This window comes from Crotalus tigris, unplaced genomic scaffold (genome assembly GCF_016545835.1).
Source record: "Crotalus tigris isolate CLP2741 ecotype Arizona unplaced genomic scaffold, ASM1654583v1 scf7180000024514.4999324561:1519799, whole genome shotgun sequence".
NCBI lineage: Eukaryota > Metazoa > Chordata > Lepidosauria > Squamata > Viperidae > Crotalus > Crotalus tigris.
In genome coordinates this window covers 185734-210210 of record NW_024100687.1, presented here as the reverse complement: position 1 = coordinate 210210, position 24477 = coordinate 185734, and the positions used below count along the sequence as shown (strand labels likewise).

Sequence of the window (24477 nt, the reverse complement as noted above, 5' to 3'; positions counted from 1 at the left end):
TTAGATGTGCAATTGTTAATTTTTAATGGAATAATAGATTCCTTTATTATTTATTGGATTATTGCTGTTGCTCTCTGTGCATTGTCTAGACTCTTTTTAAGATTGAGGAACATTTAACACACATCGCTCCAAATTATCCCTTAAGATAATTTTACAATCCAAACCACATCTGAGGAAAACCATAAAAATACTGTCCCAAATCCAAGAATCATAAAATGATTTTAGGCCCTTTTTAGGGCCCCCAGCAGGGCGAAATCGGGCGCAAAAGGCAGAGCCCTGTCTTCCTGTGTCCCATTTTGCCGTGACGCAAACTGGAAGTCGTGGTGGATTCTTTCCTGTTGAAGCTGAATGGTTACCTATCAACAATCCTTGCAGCTTAACCTCCATCCTGGTACAAAAAAACCCCCAAACCAATTGAGGCGAAATATAAGAAATCAATCCTTTGTTTTAAGAGTGGAAAATGGACTTTGAATAACATCTAGTGGTGGATTTGTGTATAGCACTATAATTTGCTTCCTGGCTGCTTGGTGATTCCTAGCTTGGGAGAACAGCTGGTAATAAAGGAAAATATTTTGGCATATTTATCACCCTGACCTTCTTGGATTATAAATACCTACTGAGCTTGGACTTTTAACTTCAAGAGCAAGTGGGAGAGAAAGAAAAATTTGTCCTTGGACTATGCTTGGCTGGGAGAAATTTTTGAGCTGTTTTCTGAGAGGTTGAACATTTTGAACACTTCAAACATTGTGGACTACAACCTTGCTTGATTGACAATTTTTTGGATACTTGAGACAAAGGATTACTATAAAATATTGCTTTCAGTACTGAACCTATACTTTGGAATCTATTGGATTATAAAGGATACATATAAAGATCAATAAACTAGAGGAAACTTTGATCTACTCTTACTGAGTCTGGTAATACTAGAGGATCTCCAGGAATGATGCCTCAAGAAAAAACAAACACCTTTCAGAAAAAAATATATTCTATGTTACAACTAATTGTTGTAGCAAACAATTGTTGAATGCAAAAAGGACATAAAAAGAAATCATAATGAGATTAAAAACAATTTAGACAATATAAACGAGCAAAACTCCAAATTAAATCTACAACTAAAAAGTTCCCAGATAATGACTACAAAGTATGAACAAATAATCCAGAAATCAGAAGACAAAACAGAGAAAATGGATTTAGAGATGGAAGAGATAAAAGAAGGGAAATATAAATGACTATATACAAACAAAATACTGCAAGACTTAGCTATAACAAGGAAAATGCAAAAGATCTTTTACCCATTAAGTCTGTAAAATATATCTGATGGCAAGGAAGAAGATTTTAAAAAAGAGAAGGGAAATGTCACAACTTGGGAGATAGGGAATGAAGAGAAATGGAGGGAGAAAGGAACTGAGAGTTGTTTAAGAAATATAAATGGGCAGAATTCCCCCCCAAAAAATACCCTACTTAAATTGTCTTCCTCATGACAGGCAATTTTTACAAAAGCAGAAAGAAAATTCCTGGGTGATCTAATTGCCCTGGCTTGGAAACTAACTTGGCAAAGAAAGAAAGAAAGAAAGAAAGAAAGAAAGAAAGAAAGAAAGAAAGAAAGAAAGAAAGAAAGAAAGAAAGAAAGAAAGAAAGAAAGAAAGAAAGAAAGAAGAAAGAAAGAAAGAAAGAAAGAAAGAGTCAGATTTAAAAAACAGAAGAGTTGACCTTTTAGAGGGGGCATTATGTTTAAAACTTGTTTGAATAAGATTAAAAGAACGGATGACCCTTAGACTTTTATAATGAGAGATATGATTTAGAATTAAGATAGCATTTCCCCCCTCTTTTTTGATATGGGAAATATGAAGATAAGAGGATTGATTTGAATAAAACTTTTAGCTATATAAATATAATTAATATTGAGAAAATCATAACTGATAAAGATATTTCAAATACTAATGGGAAATCAAACCTTAACAAGAGCACGAAAAACAGGATATTGATTAATGAAGACATTATTAATTTATGAATTGATATTGTTATTTGTATGATATTAGTAAAATATGATGAAGATGCTTATATCTAATTTTGTATACATTAACAGTACCAAAAATTGTAATGGTGTAATGAGGGGGAAATGAAAAAAATATGGAGAAGAAAGGAGGATCAGGGAAAAAAAATACTGGATTGTGTAGTATTGAATAGATTTATATTGAAGAAGTTAATGTTAAATATTTGAACCCTGATATGTTATTTACTAAGCACTATAGACTGTAATTTTTAAAAATTAATAAAACTTTTATTTAAAAAAAGGAACCCACTACTGTTCCAAATAGATAGTTCCATTGCTTAATAGCTATTTTCATCAAGAAATTCCTTCTAATATTCAGTTTGAATATCCTTTCCTTTCCTTCTAATCCAACAGTTCTCATTCTGCTAACAGCTTCAAGAGAGAAGTGAACTATCCTCTCAACATAACCTCACCCACAAAATTTGATCTCATACAATCAGCCAAATGATCAGTACGTCAGCTCCACAACTTAATAGCCTCTTTGGAAAATTCCTGTTTGCTTGCTCTGACTCCCTGGTGCCAGACCTGTTAGTAAAAATAAACCAGTATGCTATGATGAACTAAGGATGGGGAGACCCAAGTTCTAGTCTGCTGTCAGTTCCCAGAGGAGCCGGCAAAATAACAATAATTGACACTGGACAAAATAGCCATGCCATGCTAATTAAAATAGAGGCACCACAACTCATTCAGAAGCTTGCCTTTCCCTGAGGAGTTGCAGCTGAAACCTGTTTGCTACTTTCATCAGCTCTGTCAGGAATACATCGTCTTCTCGCAGCTCCAGCTCATCTGTGTAAATCCAACGCAGCATTGCCATGGCCACTTCGGGATCAGCGTCTGGTGGAAAGCATCAATTATTATATTCCTATGGGAAGAAACACTGTTTTGCTTTGCAAGAGAGTAGCTTTAACACCCATCAATAAAGAAACAATAGGTAAAATTCAGACCTCTGATCAGCGCCAATCAGCACAAGTCTTCAATCAACCAACCCAAGGAGAAAACAATGGCACAGACACAGATCAGAATGTAACTGAGTATGGCATTTTTGGCTTTGGCAGCTCTATGACTCCAAGCAATTGTGGCTTACTGAGAAAACTGTTAAAAAAGTTGTTGGCTTAGCACAGGTGAACCCAACCAATGTCAACACAAATAGACTTATCAACAGGTGATTTGGAAAGATGAGAGATTTAAGAGGAAGATCAGCTAGGTCAGGGGTTAGATCTCTATTATTGCAGATAATGAATCTCAAGAAGTGATCGAATTACAGATAGTCCTCAACTTACAACAGTTCATTTAGTGACTGTTTAAAGTTACAACAGTACTGAAAAATGTGACTTATGACAGTTTTTCACACTTACGACCATTGCACAACCCCATGGTCACACGATCAAAATTCAGATGCTTGGCAACTGGTTCATATTTATGACTGTTGCAGTGCCCTGGGGGGGTCACATGATTCCCTTTTGTGACCTTCTGACAAGCAAATCAACGGGGAAGCCAGATTCACTTAACAACCATGTTACTAACTTAACAAATGCAATGATTCACTTAACAACTGTGGCAAGAAAAGTTGTAAAATGGGGTAAAACTCACTTAAATATTTCTCTTTCCAACATAAATTTTGGACTCAATTGTGGTTGTAACTCGAGGACTACCTGTATTCAAAGTCTTATGTAAAATATGATAATCAGTTCCATCCCGGAGGTACCCGATGCTCCGCTCCCTGACCCTCAAGATTTCCCTGGGCCTTGGCCTGCTCTGAAGCCGGCCACTCAACCATGCAAGGGAGCCTAAAGAAAGGAGCGGCAGGCAGGGGAACCTTGGGAGGCCATCAAGGGGCTGGATGGGAAGTAGGCCTCAGCATACAGACTGTAACTACACTTCATTTTTTAAGCTATTTTACATGGCTGAGTGGGCAGCTTCAAAGCAGGCTGAGGCTTGTGGGACTCAGTGGGATAGGTGAGGTAGATGGGGGGGCAATCCAGCATCCCTGTAGATCGTTAAGGGTGAAAAATGACAGGGGTAGTGAAGTGGCCCTAACTCTGAAACTGGGTTGTAAATACCTTTAGGGAAAGAGGTCTGTTGTAACTTTGAACAGTTGCTAAGCAACCAGTTGTAAGTCAAGGATTGTTTGTAGTCTATTATGTTGTGGGAATTTAGCCACAGAAAAAGGTTTATTGATAAATAAAAAGAAGGATGCTCCATTCTTATCAGGATGCAACTAAAAAAACCTAAACAATAATCTAATTCCATAGCCTGTTCAGCAATCTCTTTTATCGATGACACTATTATTTGATTAATCCTTTTGTAGCTAAGGAAAATAGTATAACCTTTGGCTACAATATTACACATATTGCTATTCAAAATTTAAAAATACATAATGATACATGATACATAATGATACATGATGATGATGATGACGATAACAATAACAAAACAAATAATAGTAGTAGTAGTAGTAATAGTAGTAGTAGTAGTAGTAGTAGTAATGTTGGAAGGGACCTTGGAGATTTCCTAGTCCAACCCCCTGCTCAGGCTGGAAACCCTATATATCATTTCAGACAAATGATTGTCCAGTATCTTCTTAAAAATGTCCAGTGTTGGAGCATTCACAACTTCTGGAAGCAGGTTGTTCCATTAATTAATTGTTCTGTCAGGAAATTTCTTCTTAGTTCTAGGTTGCTTTGCTCTTTGATTAGTTTCCATCCATTGCTTCCTGTCCTGCCTTCAGGTGCTTTGGAGAATAGCTTGACTCCCTCTTCTTTGGGGCAGCCCCTGAGATATTGGAACACTAGTATCATGTCACCCCAGTCCTTCTTTTCATTAAACAAGACATACCCAATTCCAACAACCGTTCTTTATATGTTTTAGCCTTCAGTCCCCTAATCATCTTTGTTGCTCTTCTCTGTACTCTTTCTAGAGTCTCAACATCCTTTTTTATACCGTGTTGACCAAAACTGGATGCAGTATTCCAAGTGTGGCCTTACCAAGGCATTGTAAAGTGGTATTAATACTTTACGTGATCTTGATTCTATCTCTCTGTTAATGCAGCCTAACACTGTGTTGTTGGCTTTTTTGGCAGCTGCAGCACACTGCTGGCTCATATTTAAGTGATTGTCCACTAGGACTCCGAGATCCCTCTCACAGTTGCTACTATTGAGCAAGGTACTACCTATACTGTACCTGTGCAATTGGTTTATCCCCTCATCCAAATTGTTGATGAAGATGTTGAAGAGCACTGGGCCCAAAACAGAGTCCTGGCCATCCAACCTCACACTTCCATGTATATGCAGTTCCACTGAGGACCATATGCTGAGTACGGCCAGTTAGCCAGCTACGAATCCATATGTTGGTGATGCCATCTAATCCACATTTTTCTATCTTATCAAGTAGCAGATTGTGGTCTACTTTATCAAATTCCTTACTGAAGTCCAAGTAAATTATATCCACAGCATTCCTCTGGTCTAGTAATGTTTCACCTGGTCAAAGAATGTAGTAAGTTTTGTCTGGCATGATCTGTTTTTGACAAACCCATCTTGGCTTTTGGTAATGACTTTGTTTGCCTCTAGGTGTTCACTGATTTGTTGCTTGATTATCTTTTCCAGAATCTTCCCAGGTATTGAGGTCAGGCTGATAGGTCTGTAGTTTCCTGGATCCATTTTTTTCCCTTTTTTGAAGAACTACATCAGCTCTTTTCCAATCTTCTGATAGTTCCCCAGTGCTCCAGGATCTTTGAAAAATATAATTCAGTGGTTCTGAGATCACATCTGCTAGTTCCTTCAGAACCTTGGGGTGTAATTCATCTAGTCCTTGTGATTTGAATTCATTTAGGGAGGACAGATGCTCGTTCACTTACCATTTTCTTGCCTATCTTAACTTGTGTTTCTAATCTGCCTTTCTCTTTTTACTTCCCATCCCTTTTTTGTGTTGTATCATTTTTCAATTTGTTGAAGTGAAGTTTGCCTTCTTTTGATGGATTTATAAACAATCTTGGACCTTCTCAGAATGAAGAGTAGGGCATTAATAAATAAAAATGTTTTCAGCAGAGCTCTATTTTTAAAATATTGATTTGTTATTTTAAGGTATTCCCTTTGTCCAATGTTGTACAAATTCTCAGAGCCTACGGATCCTATTAAACATTAACAAAATGTGTGACAAAATTCTGATTTAATATGCTTTAGTTTAACATTTGTTAAAATTATGTGTACATCTGCAAAGTAGTATGGCATGAGTAGTATAGTACTGTCTTGTGAATTAACAAATGCCTTTTATTCCTTGCTTTTATGCTTCTTTGTCAGATTTTTAAGCTGCAAGATTTGTTAACTATGAGGTAAACATACCTCATATTATATTTACTAAATATACATTTAGAAATACCCAAAATGAATATATAAACAGATTCTCATTACTTATGCCTCCACAGTTACTCTTTTAAGGCCAAGATATTAATGATGTAATGAATTGAAAGAGCTGTTAGCATTTACTTTTCAGGAGTGAAAAGCAGTGTATGATAACACTGTTTGCTGTGAATATTAGAAATTAACACGAGGTGAGGCCAGCCCATGAACCTCAGAAACTAATAATAGCAATACTATGAATGATATTTATAACTGTTGCAAGATGAATGCTGGCTGTGTGGCCATCTTCTAAAAAGCAGAGCAGGCCGGCTGACGTACTAATATTAGAAGGGGTCTTACAGCCAGGGGCACATGGGACAAGACAGCCATAAAAACATGCTATCTTTTTATGAGGTTTAATAAGGAGTCTTTGTTCAAATACCCTAAAGGCATTACAATCCCTGATACTATTTGACTAGTCCTCTTCAACACTCTCTCCATTCATCCTATTTCAACACCAGAAAATAGGCTATAAGCAAGTGACATTGATGTGAAAATACTTCAAATTCCTATTTTCATGGGGATTAGACTAGCAAATTGGGGTAGCAGATCCTATCAGAAAAAAGCATAGGACCAAATCAAAATCTGCAGTTGGCTATATACATGGCTCCCTTTTAGACATCACTTGCTCTCAGCCCGATATATTTTGTGCATCTATTTAAAAAATGGGTGAGGAAAAATGATTAATTTTACCAGTAAATTGCTTCAAGGAAGGAAAACACATATTGGGTAGCAGCTCAGAATAGGTATTTATAACAGTGTTTAGTCTGATTAGAAAGGTAAAGGGATACAGAAATCACAAAAACACACAAAATTATGAAAGAGCCATAAACACTCAAGAGAGGCTGCTTAGGAGCAATTGCATCTAATGCTCTTATCATCGCTGAATTCCACAACTTGCTTAGGTATGTGGTAGAATTGCTTTCCAGACTATCAGGAAGACAACAAAATGCCTGCTGAATATCAGTCAGATCCTAATTGCTGCCTTCATTTCAGAGGTCATAGGTTCCAACAAGTTGAATGGTAATGAAGAAAAAAAATAACTTTGAAAAAAGACAGATTATACTGTCCTCTATCTTCAAATTATTATCCATTTGATCTAACATAAACACCATATCCATCAAATGGTTGCTTACAAGAGTCAAATGTGGATTTGGGTTTGCCTCAGCATCCTATATTAACCCAGCCACTGTGGTCTGTAGATTGTAGCTTAGTATGTTGTGTGAACAAGTGTGGCTTATTATGAAGGGGGAACCCCACTGTCCTAGCCTACTCAGTTAACAATGGAGCTGAAAAGGAATTTGAACATAGGTCTGTATACTAGACCAAGTCACATGCATTAGAACTGTAACTCAATCAGCATAAAGCTTTTAGAATATCTGGGTTACACTAAAACAGCCCTCATTGCACCTCAACAGTGACTTTTCTTGAAATAAATTACAAAATGCTGGAGGCAGGGAATCCAATAAAATCCTTATCTATTTATTAAGGAGTACATCCTAGGGAAATCAACAAGACTAACTTTTGGATAAATCTATGCACAGCCTTTTTGTGCTTTAGAACAGCGGCCCCCAATCTTCTGGGCACCAGGGACTGGTTCCGTGCAGAGAGGTTCTTCCACGGACTTGGGGGGGGGGGTTCGCATGCTGCCTGCATCCCGTGGATGGGGTTTTGCTTGTTTGCAGCCCAGGTTCTGGCATGCTGGGGCCCAATGCTGGTCCATGAACCGGGGTTGGGGACCCCTGCTTTAGAAGATGTATTCGAATTTAGAATCCGATTTGGCATCTGTGAACATTTCACAACACAACAATTTAATATTATACTCTTTTTTATACAATTATGGAGGATCAGAGTAGTGAAAATTTCGAATTACCTTTACATAGGCTTTATTAATTTTATGACACATAAATTATGTATCACTATTACTAATTTCAGCAGATGTTAATGGTTGTGCTATTTTGGGGGATGTAAATTATATACTACTGTTACTAATTTAAGCAGAGAGAACAGAATAGAGCTGGAAAGGACCATGGAGGTCTTCTAGTCCAGCCCCCAGCTCAAGCAGGAGAACCTATACCATTTCAAACAAGTGACTGTCTAGTCTCTTCTTAAAAACCTCCAATGATGGGAGCACCCATGATTTCTGAAGGCAAGCTGTTGCACTAGTTAATTGTCCTCACTCTTAGGAAGTTTCTCCTTAATTCCAGATTGCTTCTTTCTTTGATCAGTTTCCAACCATAGTTTCTTGTCCTGCCCCCTGGTGCTTTAGAGAATAATTTGATCCCCTCTTTTTTGTGGCAGCCCCTTAAATACTGGAATACTGCTATCATGTCACCCCTATTTCTTCTTTTCTTTAGATTAGCCAAACACAATTCCTTCAGCCGTTCTTCATATGTTTTAGTCTCCAGGCCTTTGATCATCTTAGTTGCTCTTCTCTGATTTTTTTCCAAACTCAACATCTTTTTTGTAATATGGTGACCAAAATTGGCTGCAGTATTCCAGGTGTAGTCTTACTAGGGTTTTGTAAAACAGTACTAATACTTTGCATGATCTTGATTCTATGCCTCTGTTTATACAACCCAGGATTGCATTAGCTTTTTTGGCTGCTACTGCACACTGCTGGCTCATAGTCAAGTAATCATCCACTAGGACTCCAAGGTCCCTCTCACAGTTACTGTTTTTGAACCAGGTCTCGCCTTATATGTATTTATACTTTTGATTTTTCCTGCCTAAATGTAAAACTTTGCTTTTCTCCACATTAAAGTTCATTTTGTTGGATAGAGCCCATTGTTCAAGTTTGTCAAGATCTTTTTGGATCCTGAGCTTGTCTTGTGGGGTGTTGGCTATTCCTGCCAGTTTAGTGTCATCTGCAAATTTGATGAGTTCCCCTTTTATTCCCTCATCTAAGTCATTGATGAAGATATTGAAGAGTACTGAGCCTAAGACGGAGTCTTGTGGTACTGCACTGCTTACTTCTCTCCATGTGGATGTAGTGCCACTGAGGACTACTTGTTGAGTAGTTTGTCAGCCAGCTACAAATCCATCTGGTGGTGATGTTGTCTATTCTACCTATTTCTAGCTTATCAAGAAGTAGGTGGGGTCTACTTTGTGAAATGCCTTACTAAAATCTAAGTATACTATGTCAATGGCATTTTGCTGGTCTATTAATTTAGTCACTTTATCAAAGAATGAAATAAGATTGGTTTGGCATGATCTGTTTTTAACAAAGCCGTGCTGACTACTAGTTATAACTTTGTTTGCTTCTAGATGTTAATGGTTGTGCTATTTTGGGGGATGTACATGTAAATCTATAAAATTGCCTACCTGAATCTACCAATAACTTAGGATAATTTCAATCTGATTGGTAGTGTATTCATTCTTTATGAAATTAGTGCTGTGAAACCCAATGCATTTTAAGATACAGAAATTTACATTTCTAAGGGAAAAAAGAAATGGAAAAAAAGTCTTCTGGAAAGTTTCTCATTATAGATCAGTTATTTTCAAGCAACAAAATTCTTTTTAACATAGAGTGTTAAAGATTGAAACAGGTAGTCCTCAACGTACAACCATAATTGTTAAATGAGGTTTATCTCATTTTATGACCTATTTGCTACAGCTAAGCAAATCATTGCAGTTGTTAAATAAATCATGCAATCATTAAGCAAAACAGCTTTCCTCATTGACTTTGCTTATTGGAAACTGGCTGGGAAGGTTACAAAAGGTGATCACATGATCCCATGACAGTGCAGTTTCCATAAATACATGCCAGTTGCCAAGGGCACAAATTCTGATCATGTGACCATGGGGATGCTGTAACAGTCATAAGTATGAAAATCAGTCATAAATCACTTTTTTTTCAATGTCATGGTAACTTTAAATGGTCACTAAATAAAAGGTTGTAAGTCTAGGATTACCTGTACATTAATGTCAGTCTCACGAGATAAACCAGATAGAACTGGTTTAGCTAAGATGAGCTAATTTTACTTAAATTACATTCACAAAATCTTACAAGTCTGAAAGTACAATTATCTCCCCTTCTCCTATACAGTCTGAGAAACTAGGGAGTGTCTCTTCTGAGCCTCCTGACCCAACCACTTTCCAGCTGAAGGGTACGCTGTCTCTTATTTGACCATTCCCTTGGTAGCGTCTCTTTGCCCAGTCTCCAAAGATCTTTTCCACATTATAATAAATGAAAAGCTTTATTTATTTATGTATGTATTTTTGCTTGTTTTATACTGCTTCTCATGTACTCATTTTCAAGTGGTATATACAAATCATTAGATATAGAAATAAAATTACAATACACTAAAATTAATAAACACAAAAGCACAGAATTAAAAAGGTAGGGAGAAGAAAACAGTCTGAAACATTTATGCCCTGAATGGAGAGAGATAGCATAATTCAATACATTGGCTAGGAAAATATGAAACTACTATCCAGTTTGAAGGCTGACATATCCTAAGGTGTTTTAAAATTACTTATTTTATAGCACATATCCCAGCACTTCTATTTATCTCATTTAAATGTCAGTTCAGAGCATTTCTCTTGAACAGTAGCCTCATCCCAGAATCTTTTAGGGAAGAGTCATGAATTTTTGACAAGCTTCTCAATCAGGGAGGAAAAAACCAAAACGAAACAGAGAAGTAGCCAAGTACCTAACTTAGGTTTCCAAAGAGAAAAATGCTGGAGTTGCCTTACAGAATAGACATTGATGCTTTCAGAAAGCAATTGTGAAGACCAACGGAATAATCAATCATCTTCAACAACTTGATTTCCTTGCCTTTTCAGAGACTGTTTAATAAGATGAAACAGACAACCATACCTAACACCCATGTCATTAAAATTAAAGAGGTATAAGCTTCCAATTTAACTGGCACTAAACACTTAGCATGTCTGAAAGACAAATGCTTCATAATTAGAAGATTGAGTACTATTTTTGCAAGCTGAGTATCTCCTCTTGAAGGATAAAAATATAACCTCTTTTCCCAAAGGCATTTTATGTTTTTATTAATCTTCCCAAGGCAGTGAATACTTCTCCAATCTCTCACTCACACACAGAACTAACCTGACAGATCTAGCTCATTTGTTGACACTAAGTTGGCCAGACTCCAAGCCTCACTCCGGGCTGCCAATACAAATTTGTGAGCGCTGATGTACCTGTCTCCCACCTTGATCTTCAGGTCACTGAAGAAACAGAACAAACATAACTTTGGATTAGATGAGCTGGTATTCTGCTAACTGCAACATCAATTTGGAAGAAATCAGATGAGTCACAGTGGGGACATAGTAAAATATGGATGATTTTCATGTACTTTGACCTAGTTTTCAGGTCTTTATAATGCCTGAGAATCCTAAATCAACTTCTTCTTTCAGATTGACAAGAAAATGTAGACAAGCAAAAAAAAAAAAAAAGGATGGTAACTAAGGTAATACTTCTCATTGCTTATTATTTGTAAGCACAAAACTAAGGGCTAAGCCACCCCCACATAAGAGAAACATTGGGAAGTCAAGTAAAATCCCCTTCTCTATTGAGAAAAAAATATTTTTAAAGGGCTGCATCTTCAGTTAATTCTGGCTATTTTTATTTGTTTGCAAATCTTAAAATAACAAGATGATAGCAATGAGAGTAACTGTAAATCATCACATCTTTTAAAACAAAGAGAGTCTTATTCACACACACAGAGAGAGAGGGGGGGGAGTTCTCTAAGCACCTCTCATGTATGCCGTCAAATTTCAGCAGCAAGCCTTAAGCTTTTCAATGGCACAATATTTCCACATTTCTGGCCAAAAGTGACAGCTTGAAAACTGATAAGCATTTTCAATAACTTTACTACCCTAACAATAGCACTTAGACTTATATACCACTTCATTAGTGCTTTACAGCCCTCTCTAAGCGGTTTACAGTGTCAGCATATTGCCCCCAACAATCTGGATCCTCATTTTACTGGAAAGGATAGAAGGCTGAGCTAGTCAGGATCAAACTCCTGGCAGTGGGCAGAGTTAGTCTGCAATACTGCATACTAACCACTGCACCATCACAGCTCTTTACCATCCATTGTTCACCTGAATCTCTGCAATACAGATATGGTAGCCCTATCAAATTTTCTCCTCCAGTGGCTAAAAATTCTGGCACATTCTTGGATTATCATCATATTGTTAATCATGCTCTAATGGTCAAGTGGGGAAAAATATTTTTTTAATTACCAGCCTCTATCTTTTATTTATTACAAGTAGTCCTCACTTACCAACTGTCTCATTTAGTGATCATTTGAACTTACAATGATGGAAAAAAACATTGTGACCAAACTTGCATTTACAATTGTTGCAGCATCCTATAGTCCTATGACTGCCTTTCGGACACTTTGCAACTGGCTTGCAGAGTTAACAGAGAAGGTGGAAGTAATATTGTTAAGTCGTGGTCACGTGATGTTTTGCTTAGCGACTGTGGCACTTAGTGTCTGAGTTCTCTGTTCCAATTGTGATCACTAAGTGAAGACTATATGTATTTCATTTTATTAATATGTCCACCCATTCCACAGCAGTGACTAATCCAGCTTAAAAACACCAATGTAAAAACATATAATAGCAATAACAAAAAATAATAAACAGCATAAAATGGCAGACAGACCATCCAGTGATAAGTCAACCATAAATTAACAAATCTCATGGAATTACCTAACCCAGCAGTACCCATGCTTAAACAGCCAGATCTTAAGAGTTTTCTGAAAACCAATGGGATTGGGTGATATGGTGTTTCAAAAGGCAGGCACTGCAACAGAAAAAGTCTACTTTCCAGGTCCTGCTAGATGTCATTCTTAAACAACAAGACCTAGAGTATGCTTTTCTTCTCACTCCCATTGGGGAAGGTAGAAGTAATTGGAGAGAGGCTGTCAATCAAATATCTTGTCTTAAGCCCAGGTTGGTACTCATTTAACATTCCCAAAAAATAGCTCATAATTAAAGATGGGAAGAAAGAAGGTATTTAAAAGAAGGATGTGACAGCAATTTATAAAGAAATTTATCATTTATCATTTAACATGGAAGAGAAGTGAGGGTGACAACAGTTAATTGTCTAGTTAGCACACCATATAAAACTAAAATCAACGAAAAAGATCTCCCATTTTGGACAGATATTTTATATAAAAATGCTGAAAAAGTACACAACAAAAACACACCAATATGAAATGGAACTTCTAGTTTTGAACTGCAAAAATGACTTGCACACCAAATATTTAATTCAAAATATTTTAACCAGCAAAACAAAGTACATCTGCCTGGCTCAGCATTAAGTCAATAGCCATATATGCTGCATTCATGTATTAAGTTTGCAATTGTAATTGAATTTAAGAACATCATTTACTGCCGCAGAGCTATGGCCCTCAGACTGATTTCACAAAACTCAATTTTCTTCAAAATGTATATATGTCTCATGGAAGAGGTGTGTTCAGAGCTATCTGTCATTATCTTGCAGTTTCTTGGGGGAAAAAGAGAAGCTGTTCCAGGAAAATTAGAAAGTGTTACACCCACTGTTTAGCTTAGTTTAACCCATGAAATGTTTCTAACAGACTTAAAATACTTCCTGTCCAGCCATTATTTTTACACGACCCGCTAGTTATGAAACAGAATTACAGCAAGCTGGCCTTGCCATTAATCCTCGATTCTGCTCATTCTCACATGTGGAATTCATTTTCAAAAATGCATCCCTCAAGCAAATACACCAAAATCATGCTCAGAACAGCTTGCTAAAGGATAAGTCTCAGTCTTTTGACAATATAGCTTGAATTCCATTCCACATCTAATGCACAAAAGCAACCTAGTTCTTGTGTATTTGTATCTAATTTATAAATTCTATTCAGATAATACATTTTCATGCAGATCCACCTTCAAGTTGTATTTATTAGTAGGTCTCTGTGTATTTAAACTAGTTCCTCTATGGTCTTCTAAAGGAAGAGTACACTCATAAATAGGGAGGAAAAATGATTAGTCATTATTTTTCCCTAACCACACCCAGTAAAAAGAAAAAGACAGCTAGAAGACCATAGTTGGCAATTATGTTAATTAAAAGCTAAAACTAAGAAACTCTGGAGATTTAAATGTCAATGAGGACTAGAGATGGTCAGTACTGTAAAGTTTAAAATTAGTCCATGGAGCCTAATCATACGAATTTGATCATTGATTAAATTAAAATCAATCAACAAAACTTCTAATCAACTGATAAACCATAATGCACAATGGCTGTGTTTGTATATAATTAAATACCTGGCAGATAAATTCACAAAAAATCCTAAGCTTACTTAGTGATATCCTCACTAAAGGGATGAAGTTTTGTGTATTTGGTTATAGTTTAAATTTGAAAAATGGGGTAATTTCATAAAAAGATTAAGCATGTGATATGAATGCAGCCAATGAGCTTATGAGATTCAGAGATATATATCCAAAAGCAAAGACCTTCAAACTAGATTATAGATAGTCCTCAACTTGCAACCAGAATTGGGACCAGAATTTCTGTTACTAAGTAAGGCAGTTGTTAAGTGAGTCATGTCTTATTTTATGACCTTTTTTATCACGGCAGTTAAGTGAGTCATTGCAGCTGTTATATGAATCATGTGACTGTTACGCAAATCCAGCTTTCTCCATTGACTTTGATTATTGGAAGTTAGCTGGGAAGGTCACAATTGGTGATCACAGGACCCTGGGATGCTGCAACCACCCTAAACACATGCCAGTTGCCAAATACTGACTTGATTATGGGGCTGCTGCAATGATCACAAGCGTGAGGACTGGTTGTGTGTAACTCACTTATTTGAGTGCTACTGTAATTTCAAAGAGTTGCTAAATGAATGGTTGTAAGTTGAAAACTACCTGTAGCTTATTACAATCACAATTATAATATTGCTTCACCTACTGAGAAATAAATGGCTCTTAGTATGTTACAATATACGGACAAGTGAATAAGATACAAAATTTGAACCTTGGGTATGCTGCAGCAGGCTTTCTGAATAGAAATAGAAATAAGAATGAAGGATAGGAATTAGGGATAGGATAGGACAGGACAGAATAGAACAGAATAGAATTCTTTATTGGCTAAGTGTGATTGGACACATAAGGAATTTATCTCCGGTGCATAAGCTCTGGAGACAAATTCCTTGTGCATAAGCTAATTTAAAAGCTTCTATATTATCTGCAATAAAAGCATCTTATCAGAGCTGCATCTTGATTCTTTGGTTGCAAGATTTTTAATTTGAGTACTGGTTGTAGCAAACCCTGATTGTGCTATTAATAATAATGTTATACCACAGGAACCACCTATGGCAAGGGTGTCAAACTGCCGGCCTGTGAGTCAGATGCGTCATGCCGAAACCACACCCACCCCATTGCCGGCAATGGAGAAAAAGTCACGATACATAGTGACACGTCATGATCTTTCTACCATTTTTAGGGAATCTCTTACCTATATTGCTCCTGCTCATACAATTCTGCCACAATGGTAAGCAGTCGACTGATGAAAGAATCACTGGCATTCTCTTTGTTTGACTGAGCAGCTAGAAGGGTACACTTTCTCTCTGTTTCTGTCAGTTTTTTCTGCAGTTTGACATATTCCTGACGGAGAAGCATCAAGTGTTTTTCCAGTTTTGCCACCTCTTCTGCAAAAATAAGCAAACAAAAAAAAAACATAATTAAATGGTACAACACATGACTTGCTTGAACAAGATCCCAGTTTAATAGCTAGAACTTTCTCTACGAGGACCATTGAAAGGTAGACAGTACTAGCAAGATACATGCAAACTAAGATAGTCATGATTATCCACGGGGAAAAACAATCAACATTCATTTTCTGGCTCTGCCATTTTTAGGACTGACCCAAATGATTCTAAAGATTATGAAAGTCCAACAATCCTTTGACATTCAGATGACATGTTATGAAAAGAGGAAGAAATGTTTCCACCTTAAACCAAATGTTTCAACTATGAAGTCTCTGGTCTGTACAGACTGCAGTTTGTGAGAGTGACTCTGAATATCAGGTTATATTATCATTGTTGATCATGTACTCAGCCAGATGTTTAGATTGGATTAAGTCCTTCCCAAGGACCTAGGATAGGCAGATGCTGTATTTAATAATATTAAAGATGTCATTGCAGGATGTAAGCTGATCCAAATAAAACTGCCTTTTGCAATTAACTAAGGATGATTTTATCAATTCCGACATTGCTCAAGTGATACTTCAGATGTTCCAGAATTGTATTCCTTTAACAATAATTATTGTTACTTCTCAGCTTTCTACATATAACTCATGGCAGCAAAAAATCCCAATACTCCTGCCTCCTATTTTCCCCACAACAACAACCCTGTGAATTGGGTTGGGCTGACAGAAAGTCAACCAGTCAGCTTTCATGCCAAAAGGAGACCTAAAACCCACGATCTCCTGGTTTCTAAACTAGCACTGTTACGATATTAAATTTAGAACAGTAAATTGTACAGTGGGCCAAAGCACACAGTTGTAGTTGATAGGCTCATGCATGAGGCAATCTACACTATGATTGGTTGCTGTGGGTGTAAAGGGGGAGTTTCCCTTTTTCCCGCCTTTTTCTTTTGTGTGCTCTATGTACTGTTTGCCTTAACTCATGATGTTCCTATGTTCCTGACTATCTTGTCTGCTATAAATATAAATGTAAAATATGTTTATTTATATAAAATTACTAGTTTGTATCAGTGTCTCTGATTTCATTTGGACAGCTGCTGTGTAATTTCTTGACAAGCACCTTAACCACTAGACCAAACTGGCCTCTTATTATACCTACAATATACCAATATACCAAGCATTAGTGATAGAAATGGCTGATTCTTATTCTCAGCCAATTCTGAAAACATAAAGGCTATTAGGTCTACACCATCAGCAAAGTACATGAACTAAACAGATGAATCATATAGCTTATTGCAAAGCAGGACCATCAAATGCCTAAAAAGAAAAAAATGAGTGAATTCTATAGGTCTGTTCCTATGAATGTAAGGCTATTAATTTGCAACAGTTCACTGTAATTCTATCATCCCTACTTTGAATACAATTGGATTTTCCTCTCAATAAGCATCCAAAAGATTACACTGGTAACATATTTCATAATATAATCATCTCTTTTTTTCCTAACTTGTATCAAATCTTCAAATTGTCAACCCTCAAAATTAAGAATTTTGAAACCAAGATATCAAGTAAGGATAATTCAAGGTTTCTAAAGATTCCTATCTGACATTCAGGAAACTACTTCCTGTCAGATCAATGACAAAATTTAAATTAAGGATGTTCCATATGTACTATATTGGTAGAAGACTCTAGTGCAGAACATTGCTAGTTAAAGAAGTAAAAACCAGGAGTGAATTTCTACTGCAATTTCTCTCAATCTAGGGCTATCTGAATATGATAATAGTACAATTTCTACAATTCCAATGTAGCAAATTTTACATGTACTTCCAGTACTTTAAAAAATATATCCCTAATAAAACAATCATCTTCCCTATGAGAAAAGACTTACATCATTTAGAGTTTTTATGCTACAAACTACAGCATGCCATGATAATGAAGATATGAGCAGAATTATATTTTTTTCCACTCTCATGTCCAAATTCAGGATCACTGAAATGATATGTGTTGGGATTCTAGACCAATAAAGGAAATTTTTCCTTCATAATATTTTAAAAAAACCAACCTTGTGCTATCCAAAACTGGCCTGCAATTTACAAAGTTGTAAAAGGGGACTAAGGCAAATTCATGCAAGGTTCAGTTTAGCAACAATAACTAATCTGAATGGGTATCTACTACCTCTTAAACTGCGTATCTTAAATACTAGTTTCTGTGAAGTGACAGAGAAGGGTGCCTATCTTTCTCACATCCATGTCTGTGAATTTTCAGAATGAATCCAGTTTTGACACTGAATGTTGGACTCAATGGGTCTTTGGCTGATTCTGTAATGCTCTTACTTGCAGAAAAGCTGGGAAAATATGTACTTGTTACCTTTCAGAATGCCTCCCCAAAAATATCAAGCTTAAGAATCATTCCAAAAGAGGAAGACTGCTGGATCTGGATGCATTGGCCCAATAATATAGATGAGAAAATTCTGCATACAATTTCAGCCAACTGTGCAGCATACCAACCATGTGTGAGGGCAGTTTAGTCAGGGTGCTCAGTTACTGAATCAATTTGCAGTATCTTATGATGGTAAAGAGACATCACTCTACCCTTTAGCAATTTTCTTATAAACCCCAACAGCAATAACCATTTCTTTTCTATCAAGCCCCTAGCCACAGCAAGATTTTCTTTTAAAAAAAAATTACAGATATAATATTAACTGCATTTTGATGCAATGCACCAAAAATTGGGAAAACACAGATGATTTTACATCAGTAATATAAAAACCATCAATATATATAAAGTCCTTTTACATAAGCAAAGAAAAATTGCATCACCATGTTAATGTAAGTTTCTAAATTCTAGTATTAGAAAATCTACATTGTAAAAACAGCTCCAAAACTTCTCTGGGCCAATTCTTTCATTTTTAAATGTTATTTTTGAGTTACTTAGTAAGGTAAAGATCAAGGTCAATCAGTACAATGAGGGCGATGTGCAATACACTAAAATGTGCAATACACTAACTTGTTTGTGCAATACATTAACTTGTTGCAAAGATTAGTGGGAATTGCTTCATAGTAGCAGCTTGTTTCCAATGTGTTCAGGAATCTGAACGGAATATGTGGTCTAGCATTTTTACCCACTTTTGAGATTAAATTTGAAGTAAAAAAGTGGGGGGAGGCTGCAATAGGACCTTTGATAAAAAGAGCCAGCTCCAAGGAGACAACCCTACAATAAAATTTAATAAATAAGAATTTCATACTTAGTGGATTCTATGTTCAACATTAGTCATTAAATAAAGTTATTTAGCAATAACTGGAATACCAGTTTAAGTTGTAACCAAACCATAGCCAAACATACCAATTTCAATGGATTGTACCTATTATACTAAGTCACAGTGTGAATTAGTCTTATCCTGTGTTTTGGTTAAATTCTTTACTGCAGTTTATATAAGGGATCAGCAATATTTAAAGGAGATTGCTATAAGATATTGCAAAACAAAGCTTAATATTGACATATTCAATAAACCACAGGTTCAGCGTGTCATTTGAAGCCAGTCAATAGATTTTTCCTTTCCTGGCTTTGCTTCTATGAAATATCGAAGTCGTAAGCAGAATTTATGAGAGCAAAAAACAAACGTTTGAAAACTAACCTAGTCCTAACATCCTTACCTTAAAAATGATAAGCCGCCCAGAGTCACATTGTAGGGGAGCTGGATGGCATAAATATGTAATAAATAAAAATAAATAACAGGAGGTAAGTCAGTTTGATCCAGTGGTTCTCAACCTGTGGTCCATGGACCCCTGGGGGGGTCACAATGTTGAAGGCTTGAAGAAATATTATGATTTAAATCTTACATCTTGGGGATCTGGAGCTATGGTTTGTGGCCACAAAAGGTATTCCAAGGGGTTGAAGAAAAGATTAAGTGGGTTAAGGCACCAGGCTAGAAGCCAGAAGAGGACAACTTCTAGTCCTGTCTTAGGCATCAAAGCTGGCTGGATGACTTTGGGCCACTTTCTCTCAGCCCATTTCATCTCACAGAGTTGTTGCTGTAGGGAAAATAGGAGGAGAAAGGAATATTGTTTGCTGCCTTTGAGTTATTTATAAAAATAATAAAGGCAAAAAATAAATGAAAAAAAAAACATTATTTTAATAAGCTTTCTTCCTTAGTGGTCTCTCAATGGCATATATGTTTAACAGTAATTTATGAATAAGAAGAGGCCAAAGAAGTCATTGAGTTCAGCTCCATGCTCAGTTTAAAGCGTCCTCAAAATTTAACATCTGCCTCCTCTTATTTGTCTCTTGAGAAACCTATATGCGGGTCAAGAAGCAACAGTGAGAACTGGACACGGAACCACTGATTGTTTCAAAATTGGGAAAGGAATCCGGCAAGGTTGTATTCTGTCGCCCTGCCTATTCAACTTATATGCAGAGCACATCATCAGAAAGGCAGGGCTAGATGAATCAAAAGTTGGAATTAAGATTGCCGGGAGAAATATCAACAACCTAAGATATGCAGATGATACCACTCTAATGGCAGAAAGTGAAGAGAAACTAAAGAGCCTCTTGATGCGGGTGAAGGAGAGTGCAAAAGTTGGCTTGAAACTCAACATTAAGAAAACCAAAATCATGGCATCCGGCCCTCTCAATTCCTGGCAAACAGATGGGGAAGAAATGGAGGTAGTGACAGATTTTATTTTTCTGGGCTCCAAGATCACCTCAGATGGGGACTGCAGCCAAGAAATTAAAAGACGCTTGCTCCTGGGGAGGAAAGCTATGGCAAATCTAGACAGCATACTAAAAAGCAGAGACATCACCCTGCCAACAAAAGTACATATAGTCAAGGCCATGGTTTTCCCAGTTGCAATGTATGGCTGTGAAAGTTGGACCATAAGAAAGGCTGAGCGCAAAAGAATTGAGGCCTTTGAACTATGATGCTGGAGAAGACTCCTGCGAGTCCCCTGGACTGCAAGGCAATCAAACCGGTCAGTCCTAGAGGAGATCAACCCTGACTGTTCTTTAGAAGGCCAGATCCTGAAGATGACACTCAAGTACTTTGGCCACCTAATGAGAAGGAAGGACTCACTGGAGAAGGGCCTAATGCAGGGAAAGATTGAGGGCAATAGAAGAAGGGGACGACAGAGAATGAGGTGGCTGGATGGAGTCATTGAAGGCATGAGCTTAAATGGACTCCAGAAGATGGTAGAGGACATGAACGTTGTCCATGGGGTTGCGATGGGTCGGACATGATTTCGCAACTAACAACAACAAAGAACACATCAAGTCTAGGAAAGCTTTCTCTTTTGATAATAGCCATAACTGTTCTACTGTTAGGATTTTTTTCTTAATATTCAACTAGAATCTGCCTGCATCACTTATATTTGGCACTCAAAAATAATAGACAATAGAACTTAGTCTTTTTCTGTCTAACTTGTTTAGGTACTTGAAGAATGCTATGGTGAGGTAAACAACTCTCTATTTTCCTCAAAGCTAAATATGCCCAATTGTCTCAATATTGTTTTCAGTTCCCTGATTATCATTTCGTGTCTTTCTTTGTATGTGCTCCAGTTTGCCTGAATCCTTCTTAACACAATACTCAACATGAGATTTGATCAACAGACAATAAAAATATCAAAACATTTCCTAGACATCTACAAAATCACAATGATCAAACAGAAACACTTTCTTCTAGCAAGGCTGGACTTCAACTACATGATTCTTACAAACATTTCAACTTAAACCATACTGACATTCTTACAAATGCAACAAGAGCAAAATTTCCTGTCTGGGTGACAGAAGGGGGTGGAAAAATCAGCTATGCCTCTGAAGCAAAATGTTATTAATTGCCAAAATTTTCAGACTGACATCCTGCTAACACAGCCAGGAAATCTGTGAGAAAATCAAGTTCCCTTCCTTCAGATACTAAAGGTTCCAGTATTGATCAGATAACTTTTATTGAATAATGAGTTAGCTTTACATTTAATACTTTTATCTGCATAATCTCTTTGATCCAGTTACAAAGGAGAATAAGCCTGCTTATTCAAGCTTTTAAGGAACAAATAAAGTGAATTCAGCTGACTGCAATTCTATATTTTAAGCTCCCTAGCTTTGTCCCAAATCAGTCCACATTTATTGTACCAAGTACGATCCCCTAAATTTCCATCCTATCCTGAAAAAAATACTAAAAGAGCCAGCTTACACTTATTTACTTCTTTTTAAAGATTTATACTATGTTTATCTCTAGGAGTTTCAAGTGGGCTTGCAAAAAAAATATTCTTCCAAGTTACAACACAATAGAAAATTTATGAGCAAGATAAAATTGCAAGCCAACAGTAATCTAAATATAATTTTTAAACAACGACCAATTAAAATTAAAGTAGTTGATTCAAATTACAAATTGAATGACTTCCTAATGAGGAGGTCATCCTGGGGTAGGGAAGTGCAGAGATTTGGAGTAGCCCTACAAAACAATATTTCTCTGTTCCTCTGGACATAGTTTTCTAACAAGCTGAAAAACATTATAGCTACACAAAGACCCAAATTCATTGGAGAAAAGATAAGAGAAATTTATCAATTACTACTCATTTACATAAACTACTACTAAAATAAGTTACAACTATAAAATACAAAAAAAAAAGGCTGTGGATTTTCAGAAAGTGAGTTTTCATTTATGTAAAGTCATCTTTCCCAACTGGGTGTCTTCCAGATGTGCTTAAACTGCAACTCTGAGACAATCCCCAACCCTTGGCCCTGTTGGCTGGGGAACTTCTCAAGCTGCAGTCCCTGCATTTAAGCCAAGATTGATTGAAACTTTGCTAAAGAAAAAAACAGATGTGATAGTTTTATTAAACTTTACTAACTTGTATATAAGTTCATTGTTGCAATGAAACAATGGCTAAGTTGTAGAAACATACTTCAATGTCCAGAGTACTGGCAATATTAGAAATCTCTTATTCGTATTGTATTCATCCCTTTTTTCCTGTTTGCTTATACTTCCAAGTAATTAATTAAAAAAAGAAATGAAATAGAAATGAAATATAAAAATATATTTTAACAGAAGAAAATTTTTTACATAGTTATGTTTTTCCCCATCCCTCCAACAAGCTATGCACAATTTTAAAAATGCCAATTTCGGACCATATGATTAGCATATAAAACTATCCATATTCTTTCATTGCTGCCCTGCTCGCTGTATTTGATCCTGTATAGTGATAATGCAAGATTTTTCTGTGTAAGTGTCTTACTTTTGAAATTCCCACATTCAGAACCCTAGTTATTATTTAGGAAGATAATTAACTTCCTTTTTATCATTTTTAAATGCTTTCAGGTAGTCTGCTTACTGTTTCCATACAATATATATGTATGTATGTATGTATATGTAGGTCTTTGGTTATTCGGGTTTTCTCCTGCGTAAAATTGGAAGTGTCTTGGCGACGTTTCGATGAAGTCCCATTCGTCATCTTCAGGCTGGTGTTTTCAGCTTCGTGCTTCAGCCTGAAGATGACGAATGGGACTTCATCGAAACATCGCCAAGACACTTTCAATTTTACGCGGGAGAAAACCCGAATAACCAAAGACCTACATACAAAAACGCGCGAAAACCTCAGAAAATTAATATATATATATTAATTTATATATATATATATATATATATATATATATATATATATATATATATAATATATATATATAGGTCTTTGGTTGTTCGGGTTTTCTCCCGCGTAAAATTGGAAGTGTCTTGGCGACGTTTCGACGAAGTCCCATTCGTCATCTTCAGGCTGGTGTTTTCAGCTTCGTGCTTCGAGCAGCAATGTGTGGTCTTAGCTGTTTCTTCCTTTTAACTGCCAGTGGGGGTATGAACTGATTGGGTGGGAGCTTGGCTGTGTTCTGATTGGGTGGAGGTGTGTTCTGATTGGTTAGGGGCGTGGCTGTGCTCTGATTGGCTGGGGGGTTGGCTGTGCTCTGATTGGCTGGGGGTTGGTTGTGCTCTGATTGGCTGGGGGAGTGTTATGTTTGGTTGTGCTCAGGTTAGTCTGAGTTGCAGAGGGGTTTAAGATTTTGGGCTGCCTTGCTATTTTTTGGCTTCGCGTTTGTGGTCGTGCCTCATTTTCATGGAGGGTGTCAGTTTGCTTCGTGTATGGATTGGAGGGCTTTGAAGTGGCTAATGATGCAGCTCTGGTCTGGCTTCTGGTTTGTGGTCGTGCCTCATCATCGGTGTGGCTTTGGGTTTGCGTTTTGCGTGGATGTGTGGTGGTGACATCCTGTGTGGTTTTTGTGAGTGTGGGTCTGGTATCATTTTTTGTATTAGGGAGTCGTTTGTCAATAAGGGCGGGTTTCCAAATGGCTGGTAGGCGGGAGGTATCATCTCGCTTGTTCATGCTGTGTGGGCGTTTTTCTATCTCGATGGCTTC

At 36.8% G+C, this 24477-nt stretch overlaps 1 protein-coding gene across 3 annotated transcripts in view; it reads right to left on the bottom strand.

Annotated features, from left to right (window-relative positions):
• ANKFY1 (ankyrin repeat and FYVE domain containing 1) overlaps nucleotides 1–24477 on the bottom strand; it is a 73076-nt gene that overhangs the window by 36825 nt on the left and 11774 nt on the right. For 2 of the 3 annotated variants that reach the window (XM_039334002.1, XM_039334003.1), the window contains exons 2-4: nucleotides 15899–16091; nucleotides 11513–11631; nucleotides 2752–2887 (exon numbers count right to left, since the gene is read on the bottom strand). In XM_039334002.1, the coding sequence (XP_039189936.1) occupies nucleotides 2752–2887; nucleotides 11513–11631; nucleotides 15899–16091 (448 nt within the window). Of the gene's footprint in view, nucleotides 1–2751; nucleotides 2888–11512; nucleotides 11632–15898; nucleotides 16092–24477 lie in introns of those variants that run through there. The other variant, XM_039334004.1, reaches the window with a different exon arrangement.